Genomic DNA, 20,821 nt, shown 5'->3' on the forward strand with positions numbered 1-20,821 from the left:
TTATTAGGTACAGTGTATATGATTTTGCCTTTTGTAAATATAATGAACATATGATAAAATTGGTTTGGATTCAAGGTTCAAGAACATATCCTTATCTCTCACATGTTACAGTACTGAATAACATATTTATGAAACTTAATTACAATATTTTGAAAATTACTGCTTGTTTAAACACTTACAACTATTAATGTATCTTAACTGTTCTGTACATGTCTTGACACAATTTACATTTTCAAATGAAAATTAGAACGAGAAATATCCCATAAGAATGTGACCCCTCTTTACCCCACTGAATCCCATGATAAAATGAGATTCACTAACCAGCATTTCTGCAAAGCTGTGTTTTCCATGCATATCTGCTGTTAAGTGGGACTAGGCATATAACCAACCCATCTGTTAACGTGGAAAATGACAATAATAACATACATACAGAAAAACTGTTAAACTCTCTTCCACAATCTTAGAAATTTTTAATATCTAAGCAAAACACAAACTCACATTAAACTATGTTCAGTAAGTATAGGTTTACTATGTAACAGAACAAGAGGTATTTGTCTGAAAAAACAATAAACTGGGTGATAACACCTAATGCTAGACATCTTGTATGACAAGAACAATCCCACTTAAAGCAAAGAATATATATTCCCTTTTTCAAGCACTAATGTAATATTTGACATTAACAATCAAAATCATGTAACTTTAAAAGATTCCAAAAAGTAATAAAAAAGTTACAAATTTCAAGTGAATTAGTAATACATAGAATTATTAACATGAATGTTTTTCTGGTTATCTATTATAAGGAATAAAATACTATTAAACCATAACAAATGTACACCTAAAATGATCATTAAGGAGATTAGTTATAAGTATGATGGAACCATCAAAGTTTGTAAGCAAAGTATAGATTCCAAAACCTAAGCAAAAATCTAAATTTCCACAAGCATATATACCTAGCATGCACATTCTTGTCTAAAATATTATATAAAAAAACTGCACTTACATTTCTTGAGTGCAAAATGTCTTCAATCAAAACAACACCTGCATGCATAAGCCAGTATTTACAAATCACAGCAGGCAATCATCATATGCAATGTAGTATGGGCACTACATACTCCACACTAGTTGATCATGCATAAGTGCAAACAAATCTACATTGTGATAGCACTAAGCAGTGAACACTAATGTGCTAATCCAACTTGATCAGATATTTTTGAAAAAAAAAGCTGAAAATAGTCCAGATGCAATATTTAAAAATGAATTTTTCATTCATAATTCGGATCTACATTGAATGAATGATCATCATATCACTTTGGTGTAATATACTGGATCATCTATATAAGGCATAGCCATTTAATCTTATCTTCTTAGGTCTCTATTTCCTTCCCAAAGCAAATGATATATGTAAGTACCTTTTGAAAACAAAAAAGCCGTGTTCAGCTTCACACAGGGTCAATAAAAATGTAGTTAGGACAAAAAATCCATACTTAAAACAAAATGGTCAAAAAAAATTAGCAACACACCAACCATATCCCTTAACTGGAGTAATTAAAAACCTATACAAATCCATAGTGACACAACTGCTCACCCATCCAGACACTCATAACAAAACCCATAAAGAACTACTCTGCAAGAGGCCTTGAAAATATACTAAATCTTCAAATTAAGCATTCTGTCTCAACAGCATACTGCTGCTACCACTAATAGATAAACTCTGGTACAATGATCAAAGAATCAAACAAAATATCCCACACTCATCCACACGGCATGGCTTTAGACTCTATCATTCCCCAAACAAGTTACTGCACATAAGCCTCACACAAGACATGCTAGATGCTTCAAACAGTAACAAGCATCCTCCGGTACAGTAATACTGGTAACAGACATCAACAAGGCATTTGACAGCATCCCCTGACATAATTCTTGACATCACTCTTTAGAAAAAAAAGCAAATGGTTAAAAAATATCATAGCTGGCAACCAAGTCAGCCATTCACAAAGGCTACAGCTACAAAATCATCAACCTTTACAAGGAAGTCACCTAACAAGCAATTCTTTCTTCATTCCTCCCCAATCTCTTCCTTCATAACCTCCCTTCACCCCAACAAGTCACGCATTGAAAATCCTTTACATGCAGATGTCCTCATAATGACTTCAATACTTCAAACCACCCTGACACTGCTCAAGCATAATGTTGAACTACATCACACAGTTACAACATTGGTTCCCCCAAAACAAATGTCTGCATTCCCTCATAAATGCAATGTCTCTCTCATAACCCTATAAGACTGAATGATCAACCACTTCCACCCAACAAAATTTCAACCATACTAGATATCACACATGACACATAACATTCACTTTTCACGCCATGCCATACACATCAACACAAAGATGCTAAATGAATCAAACACCCTCACAGCACTAACATGCCCCAGATATGGACAAGAAAAACAATGCCTCATACCCTCTACAAACTAATCATCAGCTTTACCCTAAAGTATGCTTCATCTACCTGGTCACCTATCCTTTCAAAAGCAAATGCAACAAAATTGCAAACCAAACTAAAAAGACATTCAGGACAATCACTGGTTGTTTAGCAACCACAAACATTCAACAACAGCAAAATAACCACGAGGAAAATGAAACACAATAAGTTCCCCAGTGTCTTTTCGTGTAATAATCACATTGTTAGGGGAGATACAAGAATGAGATATAAGATGTAGGACAATCAGTTGATATACAAGGAAGGGTCATAGCTAAGATACTATTGGTAAACAAGCATTCTTATAATCCCACCTCAACATGCTTTGTACCTTATTCTTTGCAATGGCGCTAGACCCCTCCTTCCCAAATCACTTCATAACCAACCTTGCTTCACACTTAAGCAACATTTAGTTACTGATCTTCCCTTCCCTAACAAACACAAAACTGTCAAAACATATCTACTCTGTAATGAGTCAGCAAGCACTTACCAACCACCCAAGCCCACACTCAAACTCCACTCCACCAAACATGCACACAACTTAAACCACCCTCCCTAGACATGTCCGAACTAAGTTTTTTCATGTGTGTTTTAAGAACAAATTCATCTTTCCAACACTTCAAACACTGATTTAACATATAAAATCCTGCAGGCCAAAACCACCTTCCACAGTGAAGAACCTGAACACTTACTCTCATTTGTTCTACACTCATCCTACAAAGAAAAATACACGTCTGTGCACATCTAACCCTGTGTTCCCACCAGGTCACTGTGAGAGCCCCACACGAATCCTGGGACAGAAGGATATAGCAAGTTATGTGTGCAATTACCACTCCGTGTGTTACAGGAGAAAGTACTATGTTCATGGGGTCCCATCCCTTGAATATTATCTAGTCACACAAATTTTCAAACTTCTTTATGCAGTCAGCACTCAAAATTTCTTCACTCACTTCATTCAGATAATCCACTATTGTTGTACTATTAAAGTGCTTTATATCTTTTCTAACAAGTTTCCTGCCTAGTTTCATGTTATGGAATCTGGTTGCTCTATCTCTGCATCTTTCAAAGAATTGTTTGTTGTCTAAATCATCAAATTATACTAAAAACTTGCAGATTATGATCAAATCTTCCCTTTATCTTCTTTCTTTCATGGTGGAAAAATATATATCCTCTAACCCCTCACTGTAATGCCACTCTCTTAATTCTAGTACCGTTATGGATGTCCTCCTCTGGACCTTTTCTATCAGATCTTGATAACTCTTTAAGTGCCATAACCAAACCTGAGAAGCATATTCTACTTTTTGTCTATGTATAATGTGAACACCTTGCTGAATATTTCTTTATCTATACAAAGGTATGCAGTTCTAATACTTGCCATTGGACAGTCTGTCTCCTTTACTATTTTCCAAGGGCAGGGCTCTAGCAAGAGCTTAGGTACAATGTTAACCATCTAGTCCCTTTCACACACTGATTACTGCACCTTATTCCCTGTTTGATGGTATTCACACCATCCTTTAATGCCTTTCACTACAGCTTATTCCCTGTTTGATGGTATTCACACCATCCTTTAATGCCTTTCACTATGTCCCATCCTCATTACTTTACATGCATAAGTGTGATTACCCATCTGTAATGTATGAGGAAGGAGTTTCACTCTCGTGGTGCCCCATCTCTTGAACATCTGTGTAATTACCTACTCATACTGTATGGGGAGTGAGTTTTACACTTGTGAGGTCCCCATTTCTTTAGTCTCTCCCATCATACAACTTCTTAAACATATGTATGCCTTCTGCATTAGTTATGTCCTTAGTCATTCTATTCCATTCATCCACCACTCTTATTCTGTAAAAGTACTTCTTTACATCTTTTTTAACAAGTTTCTTGCTTAATTCCATGTTATGTCCTCTGGTTGCTCTAACCCTCTATCTCCCTAACACAACAATGTTTTAAAAAACTTAAAGGTTGTTATTACGTCATCTCTCCCTCTTCTCTCTACCAAGGAGGGCAAATCTAAAGCTTGCAGCCTTTCTCTGTAACTCAGCCCTCTTAACTTTGGTACCATCTTTGGTGCCCTCTTTAGGACCTTCTCTATTAGCTCTTTGTGCTTCTGTAGCTGTAGTAACCAAACTTGAGAAACATACACAAGTTTCAGCCTGATGCAGGATATAAACCAATTCCTAAATATTTTCTTATATACATAATTGAAAGCTACTTTAATATTTGCCCAGAGACAGTTTGTCTCCTTTTTTAACTATACCCTAATATAGGACTCTTAAGACAGGTTAGGGGCACTGTCAATACCCACATCCTTCACATACACAGAATCCTGAAGTTTATTTCCTCTAAGTTAATAGTAACAGTGTGGCCTTCTTTCATTCTGTCCCATCCTCAATTATTTAGATTTGATTAGGTTGAATTTCATCAACCATGTATCAGAACAACTTCTGAGTCCTTTTAAGTTCCCTTATAAGCTGATGCAGTCCACCATGCCTTTCACCTCCACATGACCTTTGCATTATCAGCAAACATATTCGGGTAGGGGTTCAAACCTTCTGACAAGTCATTTACGCAATTCAAAAAGAGTAATGGTCCCAGATCAGAACCCAACAGCACTCCACTGCTGACAACCAATTTTGTGGAGGTTCCTCTGATATACATCTTTTATTCCCTTCCACTAAGATGATAATCTATACATTTAGTATGCATGTGTAATACACAACTGCTTCTCCCACCTTACTGTCGTATTCACATAATGTCATGAAAAGAATGAGCTCTGGCCTCACTTGCACAAATCCACTCTCTGACTGTCATGTAAAATGCACTGAAAAGCAAAGCATATTATCCAAAGCTAAGAACTATAGCCTATTCCATGATGTATGCTGATCACTTCAATTGCTCTGTTTCAGCCTAATAACAACAGCTCACCCCTACATACCACACTGATCCAATTCATTCTATCCCTTGCATGCTTCTCGCCTTCCTAAATGTTCAATATGCCCATCCATTTATTTTCTTTTGCATTCAGGGACCAAAACTCACATCTACACAACATTGCAGGAACTACTATACCTTTAAAAATACCTATCTTTGCCTTGATAGACACTACTCTACACACCCCTCAATGCACATAGAACCATAGCCCCCTCTTCCATCCTATGACTCACTTTAGCCCCCATAATTCTCAAATCAATTACCCCTTCCACTTCTCACATGCAGATCCTCTTAGTGAGCCTCCCTTCACTCATTCCCTCCATGTGTCTGAACTATGGTCAACTCTCTGAATCAGACTGCACTTCTTACTATAATTCTTTTACATCATTACTTATGCAATCAACCCATTAATCCACCTCACACCACTTTATCATACTCGTGCATTTAACTTCGAGCATCTTTCCCCACTTCCTTTCTCCTGATCTGAAGGCCTAAGAATCACATCCATACAACACTGATGGTACTACTAAACCCTCAAACCCGTCTTTGCTGTAACAGACAATGACCTCTCCTTCCAAACATCTTGATGTGCCACCATTCTATCTCTCACTTCTGCCACCATGGCTCCATCCACTACTATGTCCACTCCAAAGTATCTAAATCACTCTACTTCCTCCACATTTAAACTTACACTCAAACCATTCTGTCTCATCCCTATGCTACATCTCACTGCCTTACTAATGTTCACTTTTCTTTCTTTCAAACTATTCGCCATTTCCCGCATTAGCGAGGTAGCGTTAAGAACAGAGGACTGGGCCTTTGAGGGAATACCCTCACCTGGCCCAATTCTCTGTTCCTTCTTTTGGAAAAAAAAAAAAAAAAAAAAAAAAAAAGAGAGGGGAGGCTTTCCAGCCCCCCGCTCCCTCCCCTTTTAGTCGCCTTCTACGACACGCAGGGAATACGTGGGAAGTATTCTTTCTCCCCTATCCCCAGGGATAACTAATGTTCACATTTACTCTAAACTCTCGTCCTTCACATGCATTCCCAGATTCTGTCACCAGCTTCTGGAGCTTTTCTATGGAGATGGCCACCAGAAAAATGTCATCTGCAAATAACAAGTGGTTCATCTCCCATGCCACTTACCCAAAGCATACTTGCCTCTTGCACTCTTTCTTACCGCTCTGTCCATAAACATCAAACATCATTGACGCATGACTAACTTCACCAAAAACCACATACCCTACTCCCTTCCTACTCATACAGATTCCTTTTACACCTGGGAAAAACATGTACATATAAAAGGCTGAGGTACAGAGCTACATGAGTGCAGCAAACACACACATACATGCAAACAGCTCACATCCAATCCAGCTGTTCTCCTTTGGAGTCAGTTAAGAAATGAGTACCTGGTGTATCCTGGGATATATAACTATGCATGCTCAGTAAAAATGTATCATTTCCTGGAGAGGTCTGATAAATCTTGAAATGATCAATACATCTCATGTCTTAGTCGGGCTGGTAATTGTGAATGTGTAACAAATCTCCTAATAATAATAATAGCCCCACTTTACAGTTATTTCCAAAGAAATAAGACATGAATATCATATTTATTATGGCAAATGACAGGAAATGTCATATGCAAATGATGTATCACATCATGAAAGTAGGGCTACTGATGTGAGGCCAGATTAATGAGCATTTTTCAAAATCCTTCATCTATAGAGTCATATTGTTTCACAGAAAAAATGGTTAGATGATTTTTTTTTACTGTGCATACACATAAAATTACAACAGTATATGTACACAAGGTTATGAGATGAGGCAACACTATAGTAAAACTCTCTCCTCAAAATACAAACACTATAATCATATACACACAATGTGAATGTGGCTAGTAAAAAAATTGAGGAGTTGCATGATCATAGAGAAGTTCAAGAAGCTGAATGGGTAACTGATGATTTACATTACACATTACATTATTTTGTTGTAGTGAAAAAATCAATCTTGTTATCTGTATACTTCAGAAACATCTTACTATTATTTTCACATCAAAATTCATTTGAAACTCTATTCCATAATATATCCCATTTCTTATTCTCCCAACTAATCTGTGTGTGAATAATTTGTAAATAAAGAAGAAAGTACTGAAATCATATCTGTTTCCCAGTGTAATGGATAATGACATTGCAAAGTCTAAACATCTAATTTTCATTGATTTTCATATTTCAAAGGTGGTGGTGATGAATACACTGATTACAACAACTACATCTGTCCACAGTTCTCAGTATTTCTATATCATAAAAGAAAAGGCAATGTTTTAAATTTGTATAAAAATCTGGAAAGTTTTACTTTCCAAATATTCACAAAAATGTGTTTAATCAGTGAACAGATACATCAGAATATCTGTTTTGCATGCTTTAAATCTTAAATATAATAAAAGATAGCTTCAAAAACAAATGCTTGCCAGTTCTATTCAGTCAAACAAGGTGTACCCTAAAATGAAGAGCCCAACTACCATAATAGTGTATCAAAAGGCTCTAATGACTCTTCCATGGTCCAATCATTGAAGTTCCTAAAATGGTCCAATCAATGTGAAGTTCCTAAATATAATAAAAAACTCTGCTTTTTATTTCCCAGCAGGGACATGACCTCACAGCCTAAATGCAGGCTTACTAAAAGAAAAAAATCTGCACTGACAACTAGGTCTGATACCTCCTCATGTCAGGGTACAGTGGTAAGTAATTTTGTCAGATTGTAGATATCAGCAAATTTTCAAAAAATTAGTTTCCTCTACCTGACAGTGCTTGAAGAATTGAATAAAAAGATAATGACTAAGAAAGAAGAAATTAGCTCTGCTACTGCCAGAATACTGACAACCATCTCTTCATCTAATATACTTATTTACTTTAAAAAAAAAGAAATATATATATCTATCATTATCATATTCTACTACTATACATAATCGCTGTTTCCCACATCAGTGAGGTAGCACTAGGAAACAGAAGAACAGCCCATCCACTCATACACACACACACACACACACACACACAAATATATATATATATTTTTTTTTTTTTTTGCTTTGTCGGTCTCCCGCGTTTGCGAGGTAGCGCAAGGAAACAGACGAAAGAAATGGCCCAACCCACCCCATACACATGTATATACCTACGTCCACACACGCAAATATACATACCTACACAGCTTTCCATGGTTTACCCCAGACGCTTCACATGCCCTGATTCAATCCACTGACAGCACGTCAACCCCGGTATACCACATCGATCCAATTCACTCTATTCCTTGCCCTCCTTTCACCCTCCTGCATGTTCAGGCCCCGATCACACAAAATCTTTTTCACTCCATCTTTCCACCTCCAATTTGGTCTCCCACTTCTCCACGTTCCCTCCATCTCCGACACATATATCCTCTTGGTCAATCTTTCCTCCCTCATTCTCTCCATGTGCCCAAACCATTTCAAAACACCCTCTTCTGCTCTCTCAACCACGCTCTTTTTATTTCCACACATCTCTCTTACCCTTACGCTACTTGCTCGATCAAACCACCTCACACCACACACTGTCCTCAAACATCTCATTTCCAGCACATCCATCCTCCTGGGCACAACTCTATCCATAGCCCACGCCTCGCAACCATACAACATTGTTGGAACCACTATTCCTTCAAACATACCCATTTTTGATTTCCGAGATAATGTTCTCGACTTCCACACATTCTTCAAGGCTCCCAGGATTTTCGCCCCCTCCCCCACCCTATGATCCACTTCCGCTTCCATGGTTCCATCCGCTGCCAGATCCACTCCCAGATATCTAAAACACTTTACTTCCTCCAGTTTTTCTCCATTCAAACTTACATCCCAAGTGACTTGACCCTCAACCCTACAGTACCTAACTACCTTGCTCTTATTCACATTTACTCTAAACTTTCTTCTTTCACACACTTTACCAAACTCAGTCACCAGCTTCTGCAGTTTCTCACATGAATCAGCCACTAGCGCTGTATCATCAGCAAACAACAACTGACTCACTTCCCAAGCTCTCTCATCCCCAACAGACTTCATACTTGCCCCTCTTTCCAAAACTCTTGCATTCACCTCCCTAACAACCCCATCCATAAACAAATTAAACAACCATGGAGACATCACACACCCTTGCCGCAAACCTACATTCACTGAGAACCAATCACTTTCCTCTCTTCCTACACATACACATGCCTTACATCCTCGATAAAAACTTTTCACTGCTTCTAACAACTTGCCTCCCACACCATATATTCTTAATACCTTCCACAGAGCATATGCACATACATATACATATCAACATAAACATATATATACATACACAAATGCAGACATTACATACATACACATGTACATATTCATACTTGCTTGCCTTCATCCATTCCTGTCACTACCCCGCCCCACAGGAAAACAGCATCACTATACCCTGCTTCAGTGAGGTAGCACCAGGAATACAGACAAAAAAGGCCACATTCATTCACACTCAGTCTCTAGCTGTCATGTGTAATGCACCGAAACCACAGTTCCCTTTCCACATCCAGGCCCCCAGACACTTCACATGCCCTAGTTCAATCCACTGACTGCACGTTGACCCCAGCATATCAAATCATTCCAATTCACTCTACCCTTTGCACGACTCTTACCCTCCTGCATTTTCAGGCCCCAATCACTTAAAATCTTTTTCACTCCATCCTTCCACCTCCAATTTGGTCTCCTGCTTCTCCTTCAATCCACCTCTGACACATATATCTTCTTTGTCTACCTTTCCTCCATCATTCTTTCCATATATCCAAACCATTTCAACACACCCTCTTCTGTTCTCTCAACCACACTTTTTTTGTTACCACATGTCTCTCTTACCCTTTCATTACTTACTCGATCAAACGACCTCATTCCAAATACTGTCCTCAAACATTTCATTTCCAACACATCTACGCTCCTCCATAAACCCTATCTATAGCCTATCATTCTTTCCATATATCCAAACCATTTCAACACACCCTCTTCTGTTCTCTCAACCACACTTTTTTTGTTACCACATGTCTCTCTTACCCTTTCATTACTTACTCGATCAAACGACCTCATTCCAAATACTGTCCTCAAACATTTCATTTCCAACACATCTACGCTCCTCCATAAACCCTATCTATAGCCTATGCCTGACAACCATATAATATTGTTGGAACTACTATTCCTTCAAACAAACTTATTTTCACTCTCCAAGATAACATTTTCTATTTCCATACATTCTTCATCATTCCCAGAACCTTCTCCCCCTCCCTGTGACTCACTCCCACTTCGATGGTTACATTCGCTGCTAAGTCCACTTCACTTCCTCGAATTTCATTCCAATCAAACTCAAATCCCAACTAACTTGTCCCTTAACCCTGCAGAACCTAATAACCTTGCTCTTATTCACATTTAATCTTGACTTTCTCCTTTCACACACTCTCCTAAACTCAGTCACCAACTTCTGCAGTTTCTCACTCGAATCTGCCATCGGTGCTGTATCATAAGCAAACAACAACTGACACATCCCAGGCCCTCTCATTTCCCTAACAGACTGCATACTCGCCCCTCTCTCCAAAACTCTTGCATTTACCTCCCTAACCACCCCATCCATAAACAAATCAAACAACCATGGTGACATCACACACCCCTACAGCAGACCAACCTTCATAGGGAACCAATCACTTTCCTCTCTTCCTACTTGTACACATGCCTTACACCTTGATAAAAACCTCTCACTGCTCCTAGCACCTTACCTCCCACACCATATGCTCTTAAGACCTATACAAGGTCAAATATCAAAGCAAAAAAATATTAAAAATCAGTGGGCATGTTACTTTTTTTCCCCTTATATTTAACTTATGGCAGGACAATTAGCAAAGCATAAACATTGTTCAAAGATAACACAATCAGAGAATCCTATTTTCTCCAGAAAACTAAATACTAACCCCATAACTTACAAGTTTTGAAGGTGACGTAAAACTACTTCCTCCCCTATTAATTCATAACTGATATGAAGATCTCCTCCAATGACTAATTCTGGAAACCGAAGCATAATACATCAAGGACTGACCATTATGATGCATTCTCCTTTACTTAAACAATGAAATTCCAGAACTCATTTCCCTCTTACATCTCTCCCTCTTCTTATAACCCATCTGCATTTATGTCACATTCCTACGGGATCCTGATTACTTTTCTTCATTCCTTTTCTCTTACTCCTCTTTCTTTTCTGTTGCAATGGCTATGAATAGCCCATTCTACCTGTGCCATGTCAATCAGAAAAAAAGGGAGCACATGCATACTCCTCAAAGCCCTTATCATTCCTAAATTTGCCTGAATATCTGGTACTTCATTTTCTATACTCCCTAACAACTGGGGCTCACTCAAGTTGATCTTGTTTGGAAATTCAGTTTTGAAATATGAATGAAAAAGGAAAATCCTAAAGACTAAAGCTGCAAAATTCTGTTGATTCAAATCTATTATTATTTTATTATTATACTTTGTCGCTGTCTCCCGCGTTTGCGAGGTAGCGCAAGGAAACAGACGAAAGAAATGGCCCAACCCCCCCCATACACATGTATATACATACGTCCACACACGCAAATATACATACCTACACAGCTTTCCATGGTTTACCCCAGACGCTCCACATGCCTTGATTCAATCCACTGACAGCACGTCAACCCCGGTATACCACATCGTTCCAATTCACTCTATTCCTTGCCCTCCTTTCACCCTCCTGCATGTTCAGGCCCCGATCACACAAAATCTTTTTCACTCCATCTTTCCACCTCCAATTTGGTCTCCCTCTTCTCCTCGTTCCCTCCACCTCCGACACATATATCCTCTTGGTCAATCTTTCCTCACTCATTCTCTCCATGTGCCCAAACCACTTCAAAACACCCTCTTCTGCTCTCTCAACCACGCTCTTTTTATTTCCACACATCTCTCTTACCCTTACGTTACTCACTCGATCAAACCACCTCACACCACACATTGTCCTCAAACATCTCATTTCCAGCACATCCATCCTCCTGCGCACAACTCTATCCATAGCCCACGCCTCGCAACCATACAACATTGTTGGAACCACTATTCCTTCAAACATACCCATTTTTGCTTTCCGAGATAATGTTCTCGACTTCCACACATTCTTCAAGGCCCCCAGAATTTTCGCCCCCTCCCCCACCCTATGATCCACTTCCGCTTCCATGGTTCCATCCGCTGCCAGATCCACTCCCAGATATCTAAAACACTTCACTTCCTCCAGTTTTTCTCCATTCAAACTCACCTCCCAATTGACTTGACCCTCAACCCTACTGTACCTAATAACCTTGCTCTTATTTACATTTACTCTTAACTTTCTTCTTCCACACACTTTTCCAAACTCAGTCACCAGCTTCTGCAGTTTCTCACATGAATCAGCCACCAGCGCTGTATCATCAGCGAACAACAACTGACTCACTTCCCAAGCTCTCTCATCCCCAACAGACTTCATACTTGCCCCTCTTTCCAAAACTCTTGCATTTACCTCCCTAACAACCCCATCCATAAACAAATTAAACAACCATGGAGACATCACACACCCCTGCCGCAAACCTACATTCACTGAGAACCAATCACTTTCCTCTCTTCCTACACGTACACATGCCTTACATCCTCGATAAAAACTTTTCACTGCTTCTAACAACTTTCCTCCCACACCATATATTCTTAATACCTTCCACAGAGCATCTCTATCAACTCTATCATATGCCTTCTCCAGATCCATAAATGCTACATACAAATCCATTTGCTTTTCTAAGTATTTCTCACATACATTCTTCAAAGCAAACACCTGATCCACACATCCTCTACCACTTCTGAAACCACACTGCTCTTCCCCAATCTGATGCTCTGTACCCAATCTGATGCTCTGTACATGCCTTCACCCTCTCAATCAATACCCTCCCATATAATTTACCAGGAATACTCAACAAACTTATACCTCTGTAATTTGAGCACTCACTCTTATCCCCTTTGCCTTTGTACAATGGCACTATGCACGCATTCCGCCAATCCTCAGGCACTTCACCATGAGTCATACATACATTAAATAACCTTACCAACCAGTCAACAATACAGTCACCCCCTTTTTTAATAAATTCCACTGCAATACCATCCAAACCTGCTGCCTTGCCGGCTTTCATCTTCCGCAAAGCTTTCACTACCTCTTCTCTGTTTACCAAATCATTTTCCCTAACCCTCTCACTTTGCACACCACCTCGACCAAAACACCCTATATCTGCCACTCTATCATCAAACACATTCAACAAACCTTCAAAATACTCACTCCATCTCCTTCTCACATCACCACTACTTGTTATCACCTCCTCATTTGCGCCCTTCACTGAAGTTCCCATTTGCTCCCTTGTCTTACGCACTTTATTTAGATTCAAATCTATGGGAGTAAAATATCTACCATTCAAGCTAACATGCTGAGGTGACCCTATCATATTTCAAAATGTACAGGGACTGTCTTGACATCCACAAAAATAAAAACTGATTACAAACAGATAAATCACAGCCCCAGCATGATATGCTGGCTTCTACAAGATCATACAAAAATCCCTCTTACTGACTGACAATTGCAGCCCCCTAAACATAGGATGGAGACATCGATTAAGAGATATAGCTTCAGCACAACTAGAATCAAAGTACTGCCTATCTGAGACAATGATGCAATACCAAACACGAAAGCAAAGGATATACTGCAGTTACTGATCAACAAAACTTGTTAATCCTTGTCTGCAATTTAAAAACTAAACCAGCCAAGCTGAAGTTGAGCAAGCAAAGTTTGTTATGGCATTAACAAAAACACAGTCCTCTCTGTCACTAGACCCAGATCATGAGACAAGCCATATGCTATTTTCATGTGACAGTTTTTGTTGTTCTGTTGGCTTCTCTGAACCACTCACACTAGATATATTATCAACTTCAAAGAAGAAATGGGATATAGAGTACTTAGGGCTGAATCAGAGTAAACAAATCTTCAGCATATCAATTCTGTCTGTTAAACAAAGCAATGCCCTATCACTCAATTAGATGCAATATTTGGACGACTTTTAAGAATAGCCAGCATTCATGTAACAAAGTCAATGGGCCAATTTGGTATACAATGATGACCTGGCAGCTTCAACTGATCTTGAGACCACATACGGCTGGTCTACATTAGACAAGTGATGGGGAGCGCCAATAATTCTTAAGGGTGGCTGGACTTTTATAGTCTTGGCCTTGCTGCTTCAACTGAACAGAACTACCAAGCATGTGTTCCTCAAGCTTTAAGTATAGAAAATCTTTAATAATGCACATAGTCATAATTTGCTAGATAAATAACAGAGCATCTTGTTCTTTATAATTAGCTTGTTTTGCTTTCATTTACACTATTGAAAAATTAGAGACTGGTGAACTGCATTCTGTGGTCATTGATATATCTGAAATGTCTGACACGTGTCACATTAAGCCTGGATTACCAGCCCCCTTACAATTCTCTTCATCTATATAGCACTCTATCTATATATTACCATGACTCCATTCCCAATATAAAGAGATGAATCACATCTCTGACAGTCCTTATGCACATCAGCATTTTTCCAAAATCATTCAAATATACCACTATGAATGAGGTAGACCATCAATGTGGCTCCAAGTCTTTCATTGATTCTAAAATTTCCCTAATCAATCTCTTAAGCGTTTTTCTAACATCTCACTAACAATCACCTAACACTCCTCAAAAATTTTGGCACTTCTCCACTAATTCCAAAGTCTTCTTGCAAAAACTCAGTTTCACATTCATGTACTTCAGTACGTTCTCAAACACTCTGCTTCACTCTGTCAGTTCTCTAACACTAATACTTCATCAACACATCTTTCAGTAAGCTGATATACTGCTCCAGTTATGTAATGGTTTTCAATTCTCCTCAATTACTCCATTACTTCAGTACTTTGCCAAAATATTTGAGGCATATCTCTAGCACTCTTCCAATAATTCAGCACTTCTCCACAACATCAGTTCAGTATTCTATGATGGTGTTCCAAATCTGGCACAACATGCTTCAAATAGTCTACACTCATTAATATCACCACAAATCAAAGGTTTTAAAACATCTCTACCGTTCCTTAGTAACCTCAGCTCACCCCCAGCAATCCTGAAACACATATCCAACTCTAGCAATGAAATACTTTTCTTACTGTCTTTTCATACACATCCAGTGTTACATTTCACTGATATATCTCCAATTCTTCAGCCTATCAAAATGTCACTCTGACAAAGGAGTCACATGGGATTCTTTTGCTTTCTCTTATACTTTTGTAATTTTGTTGGTGACTAATTCTTCTGGTTGCTTAACAAAGAAAAAAAAAACAGACCAGTGGAAATATATCCATTTCATTTGACAGATATGAGGAATTGTCAAGTCTCACAATATTGGCTGTCTAAAAAAAAATCAGAGTTTTATTGGTACTTACTCTTCAGTATTAGATGAACAATATTTGCAAAAAAACTCTAATGTTCTTAAACATTCTTCATTACTTTCATCAACCATTGACAAACGCTCCAAATTCATGAAATATCTCTTCTAATTTCTTACTGAGACAGGTATGAACAGAACTGATTCACGAGAATACGAGAAAGTTACTGTTATGCACATCAGTCTTCTACATAATCAAATAATTCTCACAGATAAAAGTAAATAGAAGATAAGATAAAAATATCTTGAATGATTCAGTGAAAATTATCAAAAGCTACTTATAACAGCTTACACAAAAAATTATGTGGGAGAGGGTCAGGGAAAAGAGCTAAGTGACAGGCAATCTCCAGAGCACTGCCAGAAACAATTTATGTCTAGTACACGGAATTTCACAAAGTTATCTTATTCATACTCTTATAAAGAGCAGTATTGAATTAATATACAATACTAATGAGAAAATTTCTATTAATGTTTAAGCATCATTTAATAAAAGAACATTTCTATGTTGATTTTTAAGGATTGTCTAATAACTTCTATAAGCCCATTCCATGGCAACTGTAATGGTTCTTTAATGAATAATCGTATCTTTACCTTACCATTCATCAATATTTTTAATGCAACTAATTTCATCAAACTGACTATATCATGACCACCTTTACTATGAAAAATAAAAGCAATCTAAAGTGAAAGGACACCAATCTGCTAGTAAATAAAAGCTTCCTTCTAGAAATTCACCTTATCAGTGACTGCAGTTATCACATTTAATGAAAAATATCAACATTAAAGATAAAATAGCAAAGCCTTAAAGCTGTATTCAGAGTGAAAGTAAATGAATGGCAATAAGCAAAACATTTTCCTTTCCATATTTATGAAAATTAATGTAAAACTGTTTGACAGATTTCTTTAATAAAGCATAAGTATGACAAAATGCATTCTAGTCATAAAAAAGCTATTACTGGAAGTTGAAAAGCATCATGTTAGCAGCTGCTGGATAGCTTAAAAACAACATTCTACTTTTGAATGACTTTTGGGGTGATGAGCACAAACAAACACCAATAACATGGCAAATGGGAGTTAGACTTACACACATCACTACTAGAGGCTTCGGGGGCTGCGGAATAGATAAAATAAACATATTTTCAACGTCATCCAATTAGTCAAAGGGTATATCTTGATTCAAATGGCGATCCTACAATAACCTACTACTCAAATGTCACAGCAAAAACCTACACAAAGGCAATGTGCCAATAGTCACTGTACAGTGTTTACATAAATGGGCTGACAAACATGTGTACAGGTTGTCAATCCAAAGAATCTAGATTAATTCCATAGATCATGCCTGCCTGCCTGTTTTCTGAGCCTAAACTGTATATTCTTCATTGCCATCATTATGACATCAAGGGGCAAATGAAGATGATCAAGATGGGGATGGCATCAGAATATTAGCTACATAAATGTTCTGAAAAATAAGTGTCACACCTGCTTTGCAGAGTAAAATTTTTAAGACTGGGGCATTGATGAAAACACTAATGCTACCACATAAGATGGATCCTATATCACACCTCTGCTAAAACAGGAGTGACTAAAAAAATGGTTCCTATTTCATATCCCATCTAAACTGTGAAAAAACTTGCTTTGGTATATGTAACAGTGTAAATGTTTTTTCCACTAAGAAAACAACAAAAAAATATACTTTCCCACTCCTAAACATTACAGACAAAACCTGTTTTCAGCCCTTGAAATAAAACACAGTTATGGTATTTAAATGCACAAAAGGCCATTCAGCATCATCAGTTCTAAATGCATGTTTCACATAGGAAAATGGATGAACTATATAACTTGGAAGTTTATGTACATAAGAGGTATATCTGAGATTATTGATAATTTTAAGGGCACTAAAGATTATAAAAAATATGAATTGAAAGCATATCAACAGACTAATCATAAGAAATTTGGACTCAAAGCAACATGTGGGGTACTGTTTTTCCTACAAAAAGTGATAGATGGGTAATGATGATCATGTAAAATGTCAGATAAAAGGCAATGAAACAGCAGTACTTATCAGTAAAATCTATGAAAATTTTACTGAATTTCACCTAGGGGCAGAAAATTACCTTAAAATACAGTATTATGGTCAAAACCTACCGAAGACATTGTCATCTTCCATCTGCCATAATGGTTACATGTGGTCAGACTAGGTAAACATACTTAGCAAACATCCAAATCACTGAATGCAAGCACGATAACACATGTTCTCCATATACATCAAATACAGTTTGCTACCATTAAGGAACATAGGTGAGGTTTTCATAAGTTCTGTTTATTTCTAGCAGTGTTTCCCTTGCTTTTACCCAACATTTTCCAAGATTATCACAGCCTCAAGTGTTGTCCATTACCTTTAGATAAAAATGAGAGCTGCAAATCACGTTACACCAGTTTAAATCACTTAAAAGGAGTTCTCTTCCAAATCCTTCAATTGTTTCTGTTGTACCCATACCCAGACTCTTACCTTAGTTTTAATAATAATGAGAACTGTAGCAATAGGGAGTAACACACTTACACCCAAGGACTTAAAGATGTAACCTTACTGTTCATTATTTCCTCCCAATACTAACATACATGAACCTATCCAAGATCTCACAGAGATGCATCTGCATGACAAGCAACAAAACTGTGTTTATTGATAATCAGATGGACAGAAAACAAGAAAAAAATGAGGGACAAATATGAAAACCCTTATATATCCCCATTTACAAGGAAATTAATTCAATAACAGGATACAAAAGAAGCCAATTCTAGTACAGGGTAAAAACATGTAAGGGCTGACTGAAAGCAGTGAAGGTGTTGTGTGCAGAGGTATACAACCTAAAGAGGAACTTCAGCAAGCAGATGTAACAGTTTCAGTACAAGAGCAACACAGGACTAATTTAGAAATTATATCTGTGTCTCTGTGAAGCATCAACCATGCTCACATAAGGAGAGAGATGGTGCAGTTTACTCTGCATCACTGCTAAACATGACTGCTATGGATCAGTCACATAAACTGAAAGTGGTATATACAAAAAGAAGACTATGAAGCCAAAGAGTAAAATTCTGATATATATATTCAACAAAATCAATGAAACAAGAGAGAGAATCAGTACTACAACATACTTTCACAAAACACATACCACACAGATGTGCTACTTAGAAACACATTAAAAGATGCCAAAGCTCCCTTGTTTGTCTACTGCTGCTTTCAAAGGACTCAGATTCTTCACTTAGGATACAAAGACTGCTAAACATCAAACATGTGAGTAATATATATAAATATTCACTTCTTTGCAATGAGATTCAGATTCTATATGTATCATATGGAAAAATTTAAAACAAATAACCAGATAGCCCAAAAACTAATGCTAAAAGTGTAACCAACACCAAGACAGCAAGTTCGGGCTGCTGTGAACAAAGCAGAAATCACAATTAACATTTTCGCATACAAAGAGCAATATGCATTCTCTAAAAAATATATTCTGGCAAACTCTGGATGCATAGGATTCAAAAATTCCTTGGAAGTCCAATTCTGGGTCTCTAGATGCATTTCATGATTTAGAGTGAGTACCAACCTTCCCTACACATTATCCAACCACATCCCAAATCTTGACTACAGCAAGGGTACCTCCCCATACTGCCACAAAACATTATCCATCATAAATATTTATACATCTAAAACAAACTCATTGTAATCATGAAGTAGGTATAAGATTTAGCAGTGAGTATATGAAATATTGCAGGGCAATCATTTGTAAACTGATTCATTCGGAAAACAAAAAGCAAAACAAAAAAAAACAGCCTCAAATATCCAAAATTACTGTATGTGTAAACATATACACACAAGAGGTAGTATACATCTCACAAAATACACTCAGCATGGTATAAGATTTACTGCTGTATTTGGTGTGTGCAATATTACAAAGTAATCATTTACATACAAATTCATCAAAAAGAGAAAAATGCAAGACCAAAAACAGCGTCACAAACGAATAATTATCAAAAGGTTACATATAGCTGATGACTGGCTGTATGTGTCTCATTTTTTTAATGTAATCATTTAATTACAGGCCTTAATAACAATATTCTAATCTCAGATTTATATTCACCATGAAAAATAGTCCTTTAAACTGAGGTTTTTGAGGATATCTATTACCCTTCAAAAAATACCAAACATAGCTTAGTAGAGTTTTTAGCCCAAAACCCTTTTTCATTCAAAATTGTAATATAACATATTGAAAAGCTTCTATTCTTGAAATAATTATGGATAATATCTCATAAGTCTTCCCCAAGTTGACAGATACCCAATTGATATGAGGCAAATAAAGACAAAATCCTTTTAAAATGCAATCCCTTAAACACAGGCCTTCATGACCCCCCTAAACAATATTTCAACCTCAGTCCTTTTACTGAGGTTATCAACGAAATCTATTGCCTAAAAAAAAAATAACAAAAATAATGGGTAATAAATAGTTCAGTGTATATTTGCGCGTGTGTGGACGTATGTATATACATGTGTATGGGGGGGGGGTTGGGCCATTTCTTTCGTCTGTTTCCTTGCGCTACCTCGCAAACGCGGGAGACAGCGACAAAAAAAAAAAAAAAAAAAAAAAAAAAAAAATAGTTCAGTGGATTTTTTAGCCCCAAAAAACTTCTCCTTGGAAAAATGCAATATAACATAATAAAACAATTTTATACTTGAAACCATCACAAAAAATATCTCATAATGCCTCCCCTAACAGACAGATGCCCAGTGAATGCAAAGTGAATAATTACAGTCTTTTTAAAACGTAATCACATACGTACAGTAACCTCCAAACAA

At 37.4% G+C, this 20,821-nt stretch overlaps 1 protein-coding gene across 7 annotated transcripts in view; it reads right to left on the reverse strand.

Moving 5' to 3' along the window:
* LOC139752665 (calcium homeostasis endoplasmic reticulum protein-like) overlaps positions 1 to 20,821 on the reverse strand; it is a 71,262-nt gene that overhangs the window by 29,568 nt on the left and 20,873 nt on the right. For 3 of the 7 annotated variants that reach the window (XM_071668423.1, XM_071668426.1, XM_071668422.1), the window contains exon 9: positions 17,054 to 17,080. The exons of the other annotated variants lie outside the window; for them this stretch is intronic. In XM_071668423.1, the coding sequence (XP_071524524.1) occupies positions 17,054 to 17,080 (27 nt within the window). The remainder of the gene's footprint in view (positions 1 to 17,053; positions 17,081 to 20,821) is intronic. 7 annotated transcript variants of the gene reach the window in all.

The sequence above is a fragment of the Panulirus ornatus genome, chromosome 13 (assembly GCF_036320965.1).
Source record: "Panulirus ornatus isolate Po-2019 chromosome 13, ASM3632096v1, whole genome shotgun sequence".
Taxonomy (NCBI): Eukaryota; Metazoa; Arthropoda; class Malacostraca; order Decapoda; family Palinuridae; genus Panulirus; species Panulirus ornatus.